The following is a 17755-nucleotide window of genomic DNA, read 5'->3' on the forward strand; positions in this document are numbered from 1 at the left end:
GTTGTGCAGAGCCTTTAGCACTCATTCTAAGATGCTAATATCGAGGGGGCAAGAATGGTCTTTTGGGTGGGTTGAAAGGCCCACTGCCAAAATTGGCAGCGGAACGTTTTGTCCCAGGCAGGAGGGGCTCACGGTTAAGGGAGGGGGGCGTTAGGGGCAGGGAACCTCTGGGAAACTGTGGAGAACGGAGTGCGTGATGCTGGTTTGGTAAGTGGAGGAGGGGCAGAGGGGAGGAAGGGCGGCGGGCTCTCTTATTTGGGGTGTTGAAGGGTAGGCGGTTGGGGATGGACAAATGAGGACGAGGTTCACCTGCTGGGGATGTAGGTGTAGGTGTGGTTGGGGTAGAGGGTGATGATGGTGTGGGACTGGGACCCTCTCGAATTCTGCCCAGGAGGGGTGGGGGAACTCCAGGGGTGCCAGGGCGATGAAGAGGTGGGGCGTGGCGCAAGGCAAACTGCTCTTTCACCGTGCCTGGCCGTGGGGGTTCACCTAACAAGGAAGGGAGTTGGGGTTTGCCGCCTCTTGGAGGGGCACTACCACCGCTACCTCCAAGTCCCGTTCCATCGGGACGAAGGTTAACAGGTGGGTAGGGTAGGACTCGGTCTATGTGTACAAGGACACCACCAACCATAACAGAGGAGGTTGGGGAAAGGAGGTCTCTAGGAGGGGGTGGGGTTTGAGGTATGGGTGGAAGTGGTGGTGGGACACGAGGAATAGAAGAGGGAAAAAAAGGAGGGGGAGGATGTTGCTGAGGAATGCCATGAGAAGGTCGTGTATGGTCCTCGTTTGCGTAGGGTGGAGGTGGGTACTGCAAAGGGGGCGGAGGATGAGCAGGAAGAGGAGGAGGAAGAGAAGAGACCAATCCCAATTCTTCAGAATTCTCATGGCTGTGACTACGAGGACGATGTGGAGGCGGGGCTTCCATAAACTCCTCCTCTTCATACCAGGCCCCACCCACTCTAGAACCAGCACTGCTTCCTCTTCTTGGGCCTCTTCCAACCAAGCGGATGCTTTCCACCGTCTGAATGCGGTTGCCGTAATCGAGGGTTTCAATTGCCACTCCATCATTGGAGGATGAAGAAACAAGAGTCTCAATGCGATGGTAGTGGTCTCCATTGTCAGCTGAAGCTTTCCTTTCCTTGTCTTTCATCCCATCTTCAGATCCTCCACTTGACTTGCGGGAGGCTGTACTTTTCCCTCCCTCTCCGTCCATCTTTGATTTGATTCTTTGATCCTGCAGCATGGCCGCTGATGGAACATTCAAACCCACTCCTTTTCTCTTCAGCCCTTCTTCATCATTGGTTTTGGTAACAGCCTTGACCGATTTAGTCGAACTTGGGCTAAAGGCAGAAAGTCTTGAGGGTGGTGGGGTGCGGTAATCCCTATCTTTCCGCTCATTTTCTCCCAGAGCCTCTCGTGGAGTGATCACGGCATCCCAGGGGTCACTGTGATAGGCTGTAGGTGAAAGGTTATGCCCTCCAGACAGACCTGCACTCTGGGGGTCATTGAGGACATGGGGTGAGTCCATGATTTCGTCTTGAGTGGGCGTGCTACCGCTTTCATCTCGGACAGGGGTGCCGTCCAGGTTGTCCCCACCAACTAGAAGAGGGCTATTGCTGCCCACGTCATCCAGACCAAGTCCGAGAGCGCTGAAACCAGGATTCCCCTGAAGGAAACTGTTGATCTTAGACTCCAAGCTGGGCACTGCCACAGCCTCGCTCTCACTTTCTGCCTCTCTCTCTTTCTTTTCTCGTTCCCTTTCTTTCTCTCTTTCCCTCTCCTTCACCTTCTCCCACTCTTTCCCTTTCTCTTGCTCAGACTCTTGCTTGAAACTGTTGCCTGTAGGCTTTAGGGGCTTCGGTGTTGTTGGGGTGGTTGTGTTGGAGGTCGCTGTAGCTTTGGTGATGGCTGAAGAGGATGTAGAGGCAGATGAAGATGGACCAGGGTCTGGTGTTGTGAGAGAGCCTGAACGAGCTGATGAAAGGAGAGATGACAAACCTGCAAGATACAGATTTAATAAATATCAAAATAATTACTGGTTCAAACAGGTTTCCCAAACCCTCCCCCTGTCTTCCACTGACAAACAGATTAGAAATAAATGGTGTAATGTGTCCTACCCTGCAGGTTGGGGCTGTGAGTCTGTGTTTTGGTGAGAACATTCAGGATGCTCTCGGGGGAGAAATCCACTTTGGACAGGATGTTGGCCAGAGGATTGGACGAGGGAATGCTGCCAGGGGTTAAAGGAGGGGCTTTGGAGGAGGCGTGGTTGGATGGTGTGGTAGGTGTGCCAGGGGAAGGACGGGACACAGGACTGACACCTTGATTTGAGAAAGAAGAAAACACGGTCATGAAAGGAGCTATAATGAACTAAGTCTTCTCAAACTCTTTTCAGTTTTATTTATTTTTTACTTCTGGAGCCCGTTCTGCAAAAGGAAAACTCACCAGTGGTTTTCATTGCATTAGAGAGAGAGCTCAGAATGGAGCTGATCTTGCCCAGATCCACATTGGCCAAGTTCACTGGCAGGGGGGAGGGGCTAACGACAGGGGCTGGTACAGGTGTGGTGGTCATGGGTGAGGTGTTTGCAGGAGGTGTTTGATTGGTTGATGACCCAGACTCCGTTTTTGTGGGAGTTGCTAAAATCTGGGATGGTTTAGAAGCAGTGATCTGGGAGCTTTTTGTTGCTGAGGCATTTGTCATCTTGGACACAGATGGAAGACTTGACTTTTCTTTCCTCTCATCAACTAGAGGACAAAAACCAACTACATCAGTAAAACATTACATTTGTGATGTTACATTGCATGCGAACATTACTTTGTTCCCCTCATCTCTGCCTTCTCTCACCAACAATTCCAGCGTTTGCTGTCGTTTCCTCTTCCTCAGACATATCCATGTCCTCAATATCTCTGTTGTCCTTCTGTTGCTCCAATCCTTTCCCCCCGTTTCCATCCCCAGTGCCTGTGTTCTTCCTGGAACTCATGCCATGGAAGGGTGACTCTGAGCCAGTGGGGGATGGGGCATCCTCAGAGGGGGATGGGATAGGAGAATCATCCAGACTTGGCAGTGTGGCCTTCAGAGCATCCAGCTTACGCTTCAGGCTACACACGCGATTTGCGAAAGCTTTATAAGCCTACAAGAAGCGGTGAGGGGTTTGAGAGAAGCACAATATTAGAATACATGATATAAATTGATTGTTGGTAGATCAATAGGCCAGTATTTGGCATTTTGACACTGGAATCAGGCACTAACCATGCCTGCTTGGTTGATGAACAGAAGTCTAACCTCAGAGAGAACATTCAGTTTTTCAAATATTTTGTGTGATAAGTGGTGTTTGCCAAAGCAAGCGTTCACAAGAATGAACAAATCTAGTATAGAGTTGTGGACTCACATTGGCAACAATTTTGACCTCTTTGTACTGCATCTCGTAAAAAATGTCTGCGTTTCCCAGCGCCTCCAGCAGCGGGGGTCCTGCCTTCATCTGGCCCTCCAGGAACGTCACAAATTCCTGCAACTTTGTACTTCCCTCCTCAAAGTCCTTTGAGAACTTATTCCCTCCTGCTTTATCTGTGGATGTAAGGAGAGAGAGAATTTGAACAACCCTGTTTTTCCCCCACAGTTATATAGTGCAGTTTTTGGGAAGTATTTCATTACCTTTTAACCTCTTGAGGGCCTCAGTGCTACAGACGTCCACTCTGAGAGCAGCTAGCTGCTTCTCTCTCAAATCACTCTCGTCCAGAGAGTGCTTGTATGACATTAGCCGGTCTACAAAATCATGCGGCTGACAATGAGAAAAATACATTAATTATTAGCTTAATAATTAAACACAAAAATAAAGAGGCAGGAAAAGTTCTACTAAACCTAAAGACATATCATGACTTACTACAAACTCTGCAACAATTTTAGACTTCAGAGCAGTTTTGGGGTTGACTGGGGCTGCGGAAAGGGGGGAAAACACATGGTCAAGTTAAGAAATAAATTTTAACACTTGGTCACTTCATGCATTGAGATTTATTGTATAGCTATGTATGCATTACGGTATGCACTTTTCATTTATTTTGAGCCACATTCAGTTTTTTTTCCACAAAACAAATTACAAATAAGTGTTTGAGAATATTACAAAGATAGAATCACTCTTCAATCTGATGGTTTATTGTGCTGGATATAGCAAATGATGACAAAATAAATGTTAAAACAAGATAAACTGTGTATGCTTAATTTCACTATATGTGTGCATTAATACTGCTTAATTTGAATCTATTGACAGCCCTTATTTTATTCAAAAATGAAGTTGCCTTTATTCTTTTTAGAAAGAGGGTCCCCTTCAGGAGGATCATTATATTTGGGGTCTCTGGCATTAAGAAGTTTAAAAACCTCTGCACTAGACTTGACTCCAGCATTGAAACTTGAAGCCTACAGTTCAAAAACTGACCAGGAGGAGGAGGTTGCTCTTTCACTTTCTCCTTTTCCTTTTCCTTCTCTTTCTCTCTCTTCTGCAGATTGGCTTTCAGCTCAGAGATCAGCTCCTCAGGATAAACGTTCCTCTCCTGCCAAATACTGAAGATCCTGTCCACTGACTTACACACTTTAGCGTCCCTACAAGCACACAGAGAGTCAGCACAGAATGTACTTCTGTACTAATCACACTCATAAACACACACATGATTTACTAACTTGACCAGCAGGGCGGCGTCTGGCAGCACGTCAGCAAAGGCGGTTCGGTAAATAATAGCGTTTTTCCTTTTGCAGTTCTGAATGACATCATTAGCAAGGTAGAAGAGATTTAGTCTGTGATTGGCATCCGCTGCATAAAGAACAAAAGGAAAATGGGGAAAGTATTTGTTATTAGACTGCAACACTAACATAATAGAAAGAGATGCATACGTAAAAAATAAACAAAAATTTTGGTAACACTTTATATTAAGTATACAGTAATAAAGAACTTGCAAATCATTTGCAAAATATTAGTTTATAGTTGATTCATAGTTTATATATTGTAGTCTCTACATTGTTAATATATTAATAGGCTGTATACAAATAGTGAGTTTCATTGTCACTGTAATTAACAAAATTATTATTGTTTAATTAGCTCAAATGTAAATAGGTAATGTTTTTATGCTTTGTTAACTTATTAATCGTAAATATTTCTCACTTTAGATTAGGTCACTGAAAATCAGAAAATGTCATTAAGTGCTTTAAACCAACCTATATTGAATTTTAATTGCATTACTATTAAGTATTCCTTAATGTTTACAAATAAGCATATATGTATAGATACACTGATGCATACTCAAACAAAATGCATACAAAAAAAATGCATACTCATGAAATCACGTTGTTAAAATACATGGATTAGGGGACAGAATATACAGTTTGTACAGTATATAAATTATTCTTCTATGGAAAGTCCCGATAAAACAAGGAAATCCAGTGTGTGTGTGTTTAATGTATTTGTAAACATTTTAAGGAACACTTAATACTAATGCAATTTATTTCCAATAAAGTTTGCACTTAATTAATGACATTTTCCAAGACCTAATTTAAAGTAAGAAATATTTACAATTAATAAGTTAAAGCATAAAAACATCATCTAACTTTTTACATATGAGCTAATTAAATAATAATTTTGTTAATTACAGTGACGAATGAAGAACTCACTATTTGTATATAGCCTATTAACAATATAGAGACAATGTAGAAACTACAATATACAGTATAAACTATGAATTCACTAAAAAGCTAATAGTTTGCAAATGATTTGCAAGTACTTTATTACTATATACTTATAAAGTGTTACCAAAATTTCAACCAAAAGCACACATTTACAGCACTACAGCACTATTTATCCTGTTTACGTACATAGTGCTGATAGAGAGCAGCTGAAGTGAATCTGCCCTGAATATGACACAGCGCTCGAGCTGCTCTCTCAAAGAACACTGCTACTCAAAGTGACTGTTCACAATTTATTGGTTTTATATGGAGTCACATATCGTAGCTGGTAAACGGTAATGAATAAACATTTTTCATAGTTTCACAAGTGCTGAGAATCCATCCAACACTAAGGATGACAAGCGATGCTCGCATCTTATGTGCCATCAAAACAGACATATTCATTTTTTGTAACTGAATAAGTTATATACAGTCAGAATTGCAAAGGGCTATCAAATTAAAATTAAAATATTGAACAAATATGCTCATTCAAATGCAAAAACTGAATTTGAATTAAAGATGTGTGGCAAGCACTGCTTAGCACCAAAAAAAAAACTTACAACATACTGTTGACAAAAATATGACTCAAAAACAACAACAACAAAATAACACTGCAAGATATCATCAATGTACTAAAGAAGAAGAAACAACTCTAAAAATAATATGATTGTTTCGTATAATGAAATCATAGTCAAATCTAAATTAATTAGTCAGGACTGAACCACTTGAGCTACAGGAAATGAAACTGAGCAGTGAATGAACCAGTAAACACCAGTAAACCAACATCTGAACAAAATTAAGCGTTAACTTGAACTAAGTTACGTGCTAGTCAGAATGTGTAAGTCATGTTATGAACAGTGTTGGGTTAATTACTTCAAAAAAGTAATTAATTACTAATTATGTCATCAATGTTGTATTTAAAATACTTTTCTAATTACTCTGTCTGAAAAGTAATTTAATTACTCAATAAGTAACTTACTAATTACTTCTTAAAATCCCTATAATCCTTGACCGGATAGACAATAGAAAGGAAACTCTTTTAATAATTTAGTCAAACATGGAATAGTTTAGCCTTTTATAGCTTTTTAAAACATTTTAACTTTATTAAAATATATACTATAATACTTTTATTTACTTTATAATACTTACATTTTTTTTAGTAACAAATAGGGATGTCACTATACTAAAAATCTAGTAGTCGGTACCGATACCACTAAAAGTGCACAATACTCGATAACAAAGTCGATACCAAGGTAAAAATATTTAAAAATACAAATAAAACAATGCTATTTCCAGGTAGGTCTAATAGTAGTAAGTAAAAATACCACAGAAATTGAATAATCAAATATAAAATAACTATGCATAGTCATAACTGTATAAATTAAATATAGATTAATCCTTATTAAAGCTTTTCTTTTACTGTTTGATTATCATTTATAATACAGACAGCCAATAGTAGACAGTAGCACGACACTGATGTCACTAATGGACGGAGACAATATGCTGTTACACATGCTGTTCACATTCACATAACCAACGCAAATATACGCCAAGACGGGCATTTTGACATAACTCTGTGTGTATTTGAACGTTTATGTGTAATAAACCGCAAAAATTTGAAACTCGCAAGAGGCGGTTATGTGTGTGCGCTTTGGTTGAGAGCGCACTGACTGAAGACCATCTCTCAAAGAGTGTGCACAGTTTTTTCTCTCTAGGACATATATAGCTTACATTTTACCGTAATATTCTTGCCTACCTGTGTCAAAAAAGTGAAGTAATTGGATTACTTCCATTCTGCAAAACAGCCACTCGCTTCTGCCGACATCTTCAGACAGCGACTACACAGCCAACTGGTTCGAAGCTGCAAACTCACGCGCAACTGCAGCTAACGATTTTAAAAAGGCAGCATTCACGTTTACCTTTAGACAACAAATTTAGATTTTAAATTTAATATTGATTTAAACAGAACTGTTGAACTAATTTACAGTATGAAACGCAAGTACATTATAAGTAACTAAGTAAATTACTAAAAAATGAACCGTAGTCCCTTACTTTACTTTTTCAGTGGATAAGTTATTTATTTAGTTACTTATAACGTACTTGCGTTACATACTGTAAACACCCAACACTGGTTATGAATATATGTTATTTCTTTCACTAAAAGGTGGAGTGAATAACTGAAGCATATAGAATGTTACAATACTCTATTAGCTAGGTGTATAACAGGGTACTTGTTATAATTGTAGGAGACCAGTTTTTACATGTTATTAAATGTTGATACATTTAATATATAAAGTATATATCGCACGTTAACATTTTAAGTCAGAGTAAAATTGACAAATTAATCATTATGACAATAAATTTAATAAATATATTGTCATAATGATTAATTTGTCACTTTGCAGATGTTGTTTATGCTCAAACAACTCAAAGGTCAATGCAAAGGGAGATTTAAGGACTACAACAAACAGCTGGTAGGGACTAACGAGCTTCTTCCCGGGTTGGTGACATCACAACCCCCAAAATTTACATAAACCCCGCCCCCGAGAACACACTACAAAGGGGGTGGGGCCATGTTGGGCTGCTTTAGAGAAGAGGAAGAGTTGCTGTAGTAGAGTGTTGTTACCATGCCGTCATTTTATGCCGGACCTGCTTCACAAATGAGGGTCAATTCAACGCTGGACTTGCACAAAAGATTAACATGACGGCACATGCTAGTCGACGAGTTGAGTTAACTTTAATAAATTTATCCACTAACCATTCAGAAAGGTCCAGTTTCATTCTAAAAGTTGTAACTTCTTCCTGAGTCTCTCCATCAGTGTCGACTCCGGTTTGAACAATGTAAGGCTGAACAACATTACTGACAATCGTCATTTTGGCTGCTTGAGATTCTCCAGCTTTGTTGTTGAGCAACCGAAGCACGGGCTGTTGAAGCTCCGCCTTCTTTTGGAAAGGGGGCCGGGAGCAGCAGCGTGTTTTTGCTCACACCCAAATAGGGGCAAATTTGACAAGCTAAAATAAATTATCTGTGGGGTATTTTTAACTGAAACTTCAGATACATTCTGGGGACACCTGAGACTTATATTACATCTTGTGAAAAGGGGCATAATAGGTCCCCTTAAAAAAAAAAAAAAGAGAGAAAAGATGGAACACTGGAAATGGCCTGAGAGCCTAGGTAAAATCTTTTGATTTAATAATTTTGCTTCTACAATCTACTTAGGCTAACGCTGTGTCCTGACATGATGCGATACGATTCCAGCAACAATTTGACTGTCCACACCAAAATCAATTAAAAATGACAGCCAATCAGAAGAGTGTGTGGGCGGAGCTCTCTCTGCAAGCATACTGCACTCACAACAAACAAACAAACAAACAAACAAAAAAGTACATAAAATTCATAAATGGGCAATTCCATGCAAAGGTCATCCTTACCATGAAAAAAAAACGTTTTTTAAGTTGTCCATTTAGGTCTGTAATATACTGTATTCATGTGCTCTAACAGAAATTAAGAAAATTGCCTTGTTTATCCACAACATATGAGGTAAGCAACGATGCTTAAATTAAATTTTCAACCAACCATATTTCATGCTTTCAAAAAAGGGATCAAAGACCCCCTTTTTTAAACTGTATTTTAACAGTAAGCATTGTGCAGAAAGATGGAGACATGCCTGAGAAATAAATATGCTCATTTTGTCATAACAGCACTGCCTGTTGAATTTATAAGGGCTAGAATTAAGAGGTCCTGACGCTTTAGTGCTGTCACATTCATAACGTTTTAAAGATTAAGTTTGTCATATAACAATTATGAATACAAATAACTTGAAACTTTATATACAAAGCTAAATTATGTTTATGCTTATTAGGATCAACAAATCATCTCACTACTTTGCTCTGAACTAACCATAATAAACGTTGTGGACGTGACCGTTACGGACGCTTCATATTAAATCCTATGCATGACTTTGCTTCTTTATATTGCTGTGATCTGTTTCAGGCTTACCGTATAGATCCGAACATATACAATAATCGCAATACTCTTTGTGCTTCATTAGTTTTAATATGAAAAAAGGTCTCATCTTTCAAATTCGGTCGATTTTATAACAAAATTTAAACAATAGATGTCGCTCTTTAATAGCCTATGGCGCGTGACAGATTACTGCAGCGCCTCAGTGTAAGCGGCAGATCAAGCGGATCAAGCGCACATGAACCGATCTTCTCTTCCTCTTTACCAGTTACAGAACGAAATATGAACATCAGAAGGTAGGCCTATATGACACAGTACAGGGAATTGTCTCATAGGACACTTCCCTCGGGATGTCGCGTTTTTACCTGTTGGTTAAAACATGAATAGCCTATTGATCATAATTCCGCGATCAAGCTGACAAAATAATAATAATAATAATAATATTGCAATAATTTTGACATGAAATAAAATTATCATTTTGACTCAAGACTTTGCTTTAAACTGTGCAAACTAGCCGAAAACCGTGCGATCATTTAGACACAAAACATAAAACTGATTGTGACAAGATTGTGAGTGACAATATTGTCAATCGGTTCACCTGACTGTGGGGAAAACCTGTGATTTTAAACTGCTTTATGATAAACATTAATATTTGTTAATGTATTTTAGCAAGCAGTTGTGTTAGAAGGAAAATCATGGTCTCTAAATTGATTCTTGAACGCCGCACACGCTTGTCAACGTGAGAAATAATACATAACCATTTGCAATAGACCTAGGGTATAAAGCTGTATAAAGTTTAGTATAAAGTTGATTATTTCTGCAGTCTTACCATACTGGTATCTCAGATAAACATGTGGTGGTTTAAATTCTTGCTTAAGGTCTCTGTGAAAGTTTTAAAGCAGTCTTCTGTGCCGGTTTCAGAGTGGTCACGTCCGTAACGTCATGTCCATAACGTTGTTTTTTCCTCATAAATGCAAACACGAAAAATAAAATGAATAAAATGAATACTTTATGCTCTGTGGAGAGCTAACCCTTCTTCATTTGGTGGGCAGTATTACTTTTGGTTCACGCAGTGTAATTCACAGAATTCCTAAAAAATATGTTGACATATAAAACATGTTGAAATATAAAATGATTGTATAGACTGACATTTTTATAAATGTCTGGACTCCTTTAATAAGGGACTATGAATATATAAACAGACGGTTCAATATATTGGTATTAAATGCATTCTCTGAGAATTTATATTTCAAGTTTTGACTGCAAATGTCACGACCATAATGCTGGAATTGCCTAAATATAATTTTTTTTTTAACGTTATTAAAAATACATACTGAGTGACTGATTTAATCATTGACATTGAATACACTTGTTTGTTCACACTGAGTTCACAGTTTGAACGTTCTTGTTTCCTTAAATTTATTTTCAAGATCTGAGGTCTATCTATCGTCGCTTTCAGTATTGCTATAAAGGTCACGCAAAATCAAACTCAAACTAAACTAAAATTAAATTCTTTTAACATTAAATAAAACACATAATCAGCACCTGAGATTATCATTTTCATACTTTGCATGTTGTTGTTCCAGCCGGCCAAAAACTCTGATTAACATGAAAAAGATACCTTTTATTGAGTGTCGTGGTGTCGCGATGCGTCTGGTTAGGACAGTCACGGTGCTTTTGGGAAAAGCAGCCTAGGTTTGTTCTTCACATAAACAATATCACTGTGCTGTTTGGTCTTTTATTTATTGTGCCCTCTCGTATGGAGGATGTTGATTTTAAAAAATTGTGGTGCTCACTGATTTTAGCCCTAATTATTAGGGCTAAAAAAAATTATTTGATTTTTCGATTTTATAATCAATTCTCATTTAGTATATGCGGTTTTCAGTTGATGACTGAACAACGCTTTGTAGCATGCCTCCCATTCAATAAATCTCAATAAGCTTTGTGCTGTATTACTGTGATACTATGATATGAAAAAGCTTTTAAATTGTCAATTTTATTACAAAATTCAAACAATAAATATCGTTTTGGTACTCTTTAATGTGGCGTGACAGATCGCTGTTGCCATTCAAGCCAAGCGGCAGCGTGGAGCGCACACGTGAACTGACCATCGCTTTTGCTACTATAGCACGACATGAATAAACATCAAAAGGTATGTTAAAAGATACAGTACAACTTACTTTTTATGGATTACTATCCATATAATGTCTCATGTAATCATTAGCGTTTCAACCACAGAAACACATCAATAAAACAGTTTGTAAACAATGTCACATAATGTTACATTTACCTCAGAAAAGCATTCAATTTCCAAAAACTCGTTAGTCAGCTAGAAATATGAACTTAGATATAGGAGCATTCTTGCTAAATACATGCACTAAATTGCATAATCGTTGTATTTTTACTTAACATGTTCTTCAATATTCAATGTGATTAAAATACTTCATGTTTTTATGGCAGTCACCATTTAAAAAATGAGAAGAAACTATGTCATTAAAAATGTATTATTATTATTATTATCATTATTATTATTATTAGAGGTGCACCGATACAAAATTTCTCTGCCGATACGATAGCCGATTATTCAGAATGATATCGGCCGATACCAATAGTTTGGTTTTTCTTAAGGAAAAAAAAAAGCTCTCCCAAATAATGTTGCAAACTTTACAGGGAACCCTCTCATTCGGTACACTACAATATTAGAGGTTACAATTAACAACAGAGGTATTATATTCAGCTGCTGTTTATTTTCAGATATAATAATTACACTCAAATAAAAAATGAAATGTATAAAACTTAGTATCACATAAGGTAGTTTTCATAAGCACTTGTCTTCATGGCAAATTTGCACAAACATATAATTAACAGTAAATAAGCTCCTCTCTAGTGTTTTTTTTTATATGTAGATAGCTAAGGAACTGTGAACATGTGACATGATGTGACATTGTTCACAAGCTGTTTTATTGACGTCTTTCCGCATACCTTTTTTAATTGCAAATGTGAAAATTCTGGAGTGGGCTTATGATATACATGTGTCTGACAGCACATTATCACAACTAACATAAAAACTGAACATAAGATTGGCTCCAAAAATAAAATAAAATAAAATGACAGTAACAAACGTGCATTTGTTGAGAAAGATCATTTCTCACGTAATGTAATTCTTATATGGTCACTTCTATTTGATACATGACACATAACATTAGACATGCATAATATTTTGTTCCATTAACCTAACAAGGTGCATTAAACTGGCTGATCACCTTATGAACATCTAATAAACAAAACTATTTTGATCATTTATAATAACGTTCATTAATTATGAAACAGACCAGAGATGTTTTTTTTCAGACCAGGACAATAGTTCAGGAACATTGATATATTGAACATTGAACATTGTGATATACTTTAAAGAATTTGGTGAAGGCCTTTGCTCATGGTTATGCAACAAGGTTATGATTGTTAATGAAAATAAAAACTAGCATCAAACACAAAATTGTTTTTAAGTAGAAAATAAATTGAACCCAAACTATAAACATGCAACTTATAATATGAATAAACTAAATAGAATTACAGAGAAAATGAATTTAGTTTTCATATTTTCACTAGTTTAAAGGTGGGGTAAGCGATATTTAAAAAACGCTGTTTGGAAGTTAATCAGACCGACACACTAGCAAACAACAACAAACGTGTAGCCAATCAGCATTAGGGGGTGTATGCCGGTCGAGGAGAGAGAACGAGCAAGAGGGAGATTTGAAGAAAAACTGCAGAAAGAGAGATGAGACAATACAAAAGAGAAAAGCTCAGAAGAATATCACTGGAATGAAGGTTTATGACTGGGCAAGATCTTTAGGACTTTTTTATACTGAGCTGATACTTTGTGTCCCCTATCCCCTAAACGCAACTCTCACAGAAAACATTTAGCCATTTTACATTTTTAATAAAACGTTGTTTATTTAGCCATCTGATTTATGGGGACAGCTCATAATGTAGGTGTAGAGACACTGCATTATGAAGACAATTAGTCCTCACAAAACTTAAGTCAAAACAGTACACAGGTTTGTTGCACTATAATAGTGAGAACATCTTACAGTCTTGGAATACCGAAACACTTGCAATATGGGATGAGTTGCATGGGATTATTTTAAGACATGTTTGAATCCTTTTTTTAACCTGTTAGCGTTTCACTGTACCGTTCGTGGTATACTTGCCATTCAAAAGAGACCTTAGGAATGCTAAGGGGCTAAAAAGACTGAATAATGTCACAAATCACTGACATTAAATGGACAAGTTCAAGCATGATTTCTTGTTTGAGGTCTTTAAATTTGGGTGAATAATCATTATAGAAAGGTTAGTTATTTTGAAGAAGTCCATCTACAAAGAAAATCAAAATAATTTTAAAAAATGCTTTAAAAAAAAAAAAAAACATGACTTTACTCTGAAGAACTTTTCTTAGTGTGAACCATTCTTTTAGGGCTGAACGATCTGGAAAAATGTAAGTGTTCATACCCTTTACAAGAGCCAACTCGAACCTTTTTCAGTAGTAATTAAAAAAAAAAAAAAAAAAAAAAAAAAAAAAAAAACACACTTTAGTTGCCCAAGACTATATTCCCACTGTTTTTGACCCAATCAATATAACTATAAAAAAAAATAATTATGGTTTTTACAGTGATTATTAAATAAAAACATTACTACAATATTTATAATTTTGTTTAATGTACTGTAAATAATAATAATAATAATAATAATAAATATTATTTTATAAACTTCTCTTTACTAACCTGGTGAAATGGGTGGTGCATGTTGTACATTATGCATGTCAAATTCACATTATAAGTGTGTGTTCTTGGTTTTTAGCCTATGCAAGCCTATATATTTTTGAAACACTGCAAAAATCAAACTGAACTTGCATCCATGATTGTACCAATATTAGGCTATGTAATTTATTTTAACTATACCTCATTCTTAATATACTTATTATCATTACCGAAATCAGCAACCTCATTTCCGAAATCTATGTATCATTACTGCAACAGGTGATTATATAAGATTTATTTAATAAATGGAAAAATAGTAGTTTGCTTTTAAATGCATGTGCAGAATCTATACAATATGTTCTTTAAGGTTTGCCACATCATTTTGAAAATATGTCAGGTTTCAATAAAATAAAATTAAATATTTGGTTGTAAAATGGCAGCAGGTGTTACGGTAATGAGAAAAATCAATCCAAATCAAATAAAAATGTTAATTTAAAAATATATATTATTTCAGAGTTTCAAGTAACTGTGCATAACTGTTAATAATCAATTTTTAAAAAATAGGAAAAATGTATTAGCTTTCCTAATGGTATTGACATTTTCAGACTGTTGCGGTAATGAGATTTTTAAGGACTTGTTTTGGAAAAATATGTTCAAAAAGGTGTTTAATTGTCAGTAAAGCTTTTAAAATTAATGGTCACACACACTTCAGACCTTGCTCTTGATATCTAAAGAGGAAATTAGCTGATGCAAACATTTTTAAAATTTGTAGGTTTGAACTAAGATTTGGAATCTTTGGAACTAAGATGTTGTGAGAATCACCCCCCTAATCGACTCTCATAAGCATAGATTCAGGAACATCACAGGTGATTTTTATAAAATGTAGTTTGATCACTACCTTCTCGGTTGTTTAAAAGATTAAGGCAATTATCAAAGTTGGACAAAATTTTCCAATAATTTACAATAATGTTCCAATAAATGTTGACTCATAAATAAGCATGACATGACTTGACTGGAGTTCAAACTTCTTTTTACCCCTAAGCAAAGAACAAAAAAGAACATTGCTGTGAGTATATCAGGGCCTTATTACTTAAAGTAGCATTTGGAATCAACCATCAAGGGAAGAGAAAATGCTGTTAAACTTTAGAAAGAGTCAGTGTTCTAGCTCTGTCATAAGAGCCTGGCACTGGAGAAGCCCGTGTTATTTATTGGGTGCGGTTAGAAAAGTCTGACACTTTATGATAAAAGACAAACATTTAGTTGTAAAGGGTGGAGTCATCTGACTTAAGTCAAAGACATTCTATTATACATTTCAACTCATGCTGTGTGTAATCCGATTCCTAAAAATGTCCTTTCTGAAAATTGGCTCACTGTCTGCGGAGCTGGTGCTCCCTGGTTGTAGTGTCACTCCAGTACACAGCCAATGTTTTTTTTTTCCCTTTTTTTTTTTTTTTTTTTTTTTTTTTTTGATAACTAAATTCAAACTCCTTTCGAGTGAACGAACACCAGTAAACTGATGTGCTACAACGCAGGCAACTAAAATTATTCACAACACTTACTACGTTTACATGTATCAATAATCTGATTATTTCTAGTGGTGCAATGGATCACAAAACTGATGGTTCAGTTCATATTACGGTTTTCGAGTCATGGATCGGATAATTGTTTAGATCAGCAAGAAAAGAATGAATAAATAATTAAATAAATAAAAAAAAATACAAATTAAAATGGGGGTCGGGACAAATGTAACTTTGCCTCCCGTTTATTACTTGAACACTTTACTGGTACTTTGATACTACAGCAAAAACTCCTAACTAATAAAGTTCAAATATTATTAAAGGATTAGTTCACCCAAAAATGAAAACAATGTCATTAATTTCTCACCCTCATGTTGTTCTCCACCCGTAAGACCTTCGTTCATCTTCGGAAAACAAATTAAGATATTTTTGATTAAATCCGATGGCTCAGTGAGGCCTGCATAGACAGCAATGGTATTTCCTCTCTGAAGATCCATAAAGGTACTAAAAACATATTTAAATCAGTTCATGTGAGTACATTGGTTCTACCTTAATATTATTAAGCAACAAGAATACTTTTTGTGCACAAAAAAAAAAAAAAAAAAAAATTATCAATATCTAGTGATGGCCGATTTCAAAACACTGCTTCATGAAGCTTCGGAGCTTTACAAATCAAATCAGTGGTTCGGAGTGCCAAAGTCACGTGATTTCAGCAGTTTGGCGGTTTGATACGTGATCTGAATCACTGATTCGACTCAAAAGATTCATAACGCTCCGAAGCAGTGTTTTGAAATCGGCCATCACTAGATATTGTGAAAAAGTCGTTATTTTGTTTTTTTGGAGCACAAAAAATATTCTCATCGCTTTATAATATTAATGTAGAAACACTGAACTCACATGAACTGATTTGAATATGTTTTTAGTACCTTTATGGATCTTGAGAGAGGAAGTACCATTGCTGTCTATGCAGGCCTCGCTGAGCCATTGGATTTCAACAAAAATATCTTAATTTGCGTTCCGAAGATGAACAAAGGTCTTACGGGTGTAGAACGACATGAGGGTGAGTAATTAATGACATTATTTTCATTTTTGGGTGAACTAACCCTTTAAAGACAAATGAACAGACAGCAAAAATAAGTATATACAAATTAAAACATAGATAAATACTACAGAACAGTTATGGTCTAACAGTAGAATTCAGGTACAGAAATTGAATTAATAAAAATATAAGTGTAATTGTAATTACACTGCATGCATAGTTTAATATAAATTAAATATAGATTAAAGCTGCAGTCACTTATTATAGGTGTACCGTAGTGATTCAGGATAAGACAAAAACACGGTTTGGAAAATGGATTCATGATGTACTCGCTCATTATATAATTTTTGTAAATTTTGAACAAAAAAAAGTTACGGACAGCAGCTTTAATCATTGTTAAAGCTGTGTTTTGTTGTCTGACAGATAAATGACGTAGCAGTTATTTTTAGGCTGCTGTCACTAAATGCACGGAACGAATGCACAGAACCAATATGATGAAACATCCAATTTCTTTCTCAACTGTTTACGTTCACTTAAGACACAACCAACTGTATACGAGAATACTTGTCGAGGCAGTATTTTGAGATCATTTTGTGTGTCTGTGTGTCCGTTCAGTGCAAGGTGTCTAACTAACGTGTGCACGTAGCCAATTCCACTATTTGAATATTCATTTATTTAAATGATGTTCAATGAGAAAGACGTTATTTTTTTAATCATCAAGTTTGTGTCACCATTTCTGAACAACTTTACGATTAGGCAATATACACAACAAGC

At 36.5% G+C, this 17755-nt stretch overlaps 1 protein-coding gene across 1 annotated transcript in view; it reads right to left on the reverse strand.

The window, feature by feature from the left end:
- Window positions 1-12: 12 nt before the first annotated feature.
- Window positions 13-17755, reverse strand: part of rprd2b (regulation of nuclear pre-mRNA domain containing 2b) — a 28795-nt gene continuing 11052 nt past the window's right edge. Inside the window, exons 2-10 of the mRNA XM_051864944.1 lie at window positions 4670-4799; window positions 4428-4591; window positions 3879-3931; window positions 3650-3776; window positions 3387-3562; window positions 2843-3128; window positions 2443-2742; window positions 2118-2318; window positions 13-1998 (exon numbers count right to left, since the gene is read on the reverse strand). Coding sequence (XP_051720904.1) covers window positions 35-1998; window positions 2118-2318; window positions 2443-2742; window positions 2843-3128; window positions 3387-3562; window positions 3650-3776; window positions 3879-3931; window positions 4428-4591; window positions 4670-4799 — 3401 coding nt within the window. The 3' untranslated portion in view covers window positions 13-34. The remainder of the gene's footprint in view (window positions 1999-2117; window positions 2319-2442; window positions 2743-2842; window positions 3129-3386; window positions 3563-3649; window positions 3777-3878; window positions 3932-4427; window positions 4592-4669; window positions 4800-17755) is intronic.

Source organism: Ctenopharyngodon idella, chromosome 16 (assembly GCF_019924925.1).
Source record: "Ctenopharyngodon idella isolate HZGC_01 chromosome 16, HZGC01, whole genome shotgun sequence".
In the NCBI taxonomy this organism is placed as follows: domain Eukaryota; kingdom Metazoa; phylum Chordata; class Actinopteri; order Cypriniformes; family Xenocyprididae; genus Ctenopharyngodon; species Ctenopharyngodon idella.